A 1,845-nucleotide genomic window follows, 5' to 3' on the forward strand; every position below is an offset into this window, starting at 1 on the left:
TGCCTCCCACTGGGTGGGGCATGCTCGCCGTGTCGTCTCCAAACGAAACTGGCTACAGGGACTGGGAGGAGGACATGGGCGCCCGCCGGATCATCATGAACGGCCGTGATGAGAGAGATGTGATGGCAATGTGTGCCTGGAGGATGCACGGGGAGAGCCTGCGGAGGGGCAGGCGGAGCAGTTAGGCGAGGCCGAGAGACGCATGAGTCGCTTGAGACCAGTCCGGCGTTACGCTTTCAGTCGCTACGGGAAAATGGAGTTGTGGGTGAGCTTCATACGCACATCGACCGACTCACGACGTGGGCTGTGAATTTTTACGTTGGGCTGGACAAGGTGGATTTGTGTGGTCTTGCAGCGTTCCGACTGGAGACTACTCGAAGATGGTACGGGTGGTTTCGGGGCGGGCAACGGAGTGCTTTCAGAACGCCCCGGGTTCCGCTTCGCTCAGTGCCGACGTGTTGGTGTGCGTGGCGAAGGTGATGCGGCTGCGTCCCGGCATCATGACGGTGCTGATGCCGCACTCTGCGCTGCTGCCCTCCGCCGTGGAGGGGTACGCAATAGACGCGTTCATGTACGGGGACTTTGTGCGAAGGATACGCGATAAGCTGAGCGAGCTGCGGCCTCTAACCCCAGCAGGAGGGTACGGGCCACGGCCATGCCTGCTGCAAATGAACCCACCGTTGTGCCCTACCGACGCGGTTGCGCTGCCGCCGAAGGTGCTTCATCCTGGGAGGACTGTTGCAATGCGCCGGGTGCTGAAGGCTTTCCGCTTGTGGAAGTCTTTTTCTTTGTTGAGGCACCGTGGAGGACGATGGTTGGGCCTCCGGCAGCTAGGCCAGTACGGAGGATAAAAGGAACAGGACCTTTTGGAAGAGCACGGCGCGTCAGTACCATGTGGCGGTGTTGTATGAAGACGTAAATGCCGTGTGCAGTGAGACGTTTTTTTGCTTCCCTTCAGCCTCTTTGAGGTGCTTCACCTCCACGAGCACCGCGATGCGGCTGGGCAGCGGGCGATTGCGTTTGGGTTGTTGGTAGTGGCGGTGACATAACTACGGAACTTTGTTTTTTTGGTTGCAGAATGAAGGCATATGCAGCGTGCGTAATGTGGTGTTTTTTTTTCTTTCATTTGATGCCGGGTATCGCTTGGAGAGGATGGAGACGAACGCCCGCCGCCATTTATTATTGTTATTTTGTATTGTTTTTATTGTTTATTTCAATTTTCTTGTTACGCTGCGCCCCACTCCTGCTGCAGTGCGCTGATGGAAGTGGGGGCGTTGGGGAGTTTGTGGAGGTGGTGGGGGGTCGTGATGGGAGGTCCCGCCGGCATGCGCACTGTGTGTTGCTGCTGGCGGGGTTTGAAGGGGCTGGGCGGGGTAGACGGTAAGCGAGGTGGTTATGAATTTTTTTTATTTTATTTTTTGGTGTCTGCGGGGGCGTCCCACACTACGGACTCTCCGTGCGGGTGCGTGTGGGTGTTTCTTCGGGCCGCGCACAACAGTCGCTGCTACCGCCGCCTTGTTTGCGGCTGCCGTCTCTTGTGGGGGGCGGCGAGTGTGAGATCGTGCGGCCTAAGCGTTTGTCGGTGCGGCCTTCGTTGTGGGCTGCCGCTGTTCTTTGCGTGAGCCCAACTGTGGGTGCGGGCGGTGCTCGTCGTTTTTTTTTTCACCTCACTTTTCTCTCTCTTCCACACACACAGACACGGAAGGAGAGAAACCAAACACCACTTGCCGCTGTGCGCTTTGAGGTCTCTGCAGACATAACCAGCAATACACACACATATACCACACAATCGTCGCAGCCTGAGCGTATCCACCACAGGCAGAGAGAGAGAATGAGTGAGCAGTG

At 57.3% G+C, this 1,845-nt stretch overlaps 2 protein-coding genes across 2 annotated transcripts in view; both read left to right on the plus strand.

Annotated features, from left to right (window-relative positions):
- The window catches only part of TraAM80_08578 (retrotransposon hot spot (RHS) protein), a gene marked incomplete at both ends in the record, with an annotated part of 327 nt that extends 142 nt beyond the window's left edge, over nucleotides 1-185 (plus strand). Inside the window, one exon of the mRNA XM_029385321.1 lies at nucleotides 1-185. This exon is cut by the window's left edge and continues 142 nt beyond it. Within this exon, the coding sequence (XP_029234833.1) occupies nucleotides 1-185 (185 nt within the window).
- Nucleotides 186-380: 195 nt separating this feature from the next.
- Nucleotides 381-851, plus strand: TraAM80_08579 (uncharacterized protein; the record flags this gene model as incomplete). The annotated part of the gene is made up of 1 exon (XM_029385322.1): nucleotides 381-851. One exon carries the CDS (start codon nucleotides 381-383, stop codon nucleotides 849-851), a length of 471 nt encoding a protein of 156 aa, XP_029234834.1.
- Nucleotides 852-1,845: the final 994 nt, after the last annotated feature.

This window comes from Trypanosoma rangeli (genome assembly GCF_003719475.1).
Source record: "Trypanosoma rangeli strain AM80 chromosome Unknown Tra_15.4_contig_00434, whole genome shotgun sequence".
NCBI lineage: Eukaryota > Euglenozoa > Kinetoplastea > Trypanosomatida > Trypanosomatidae > Trypanosoma > Trypanosoma rangeli.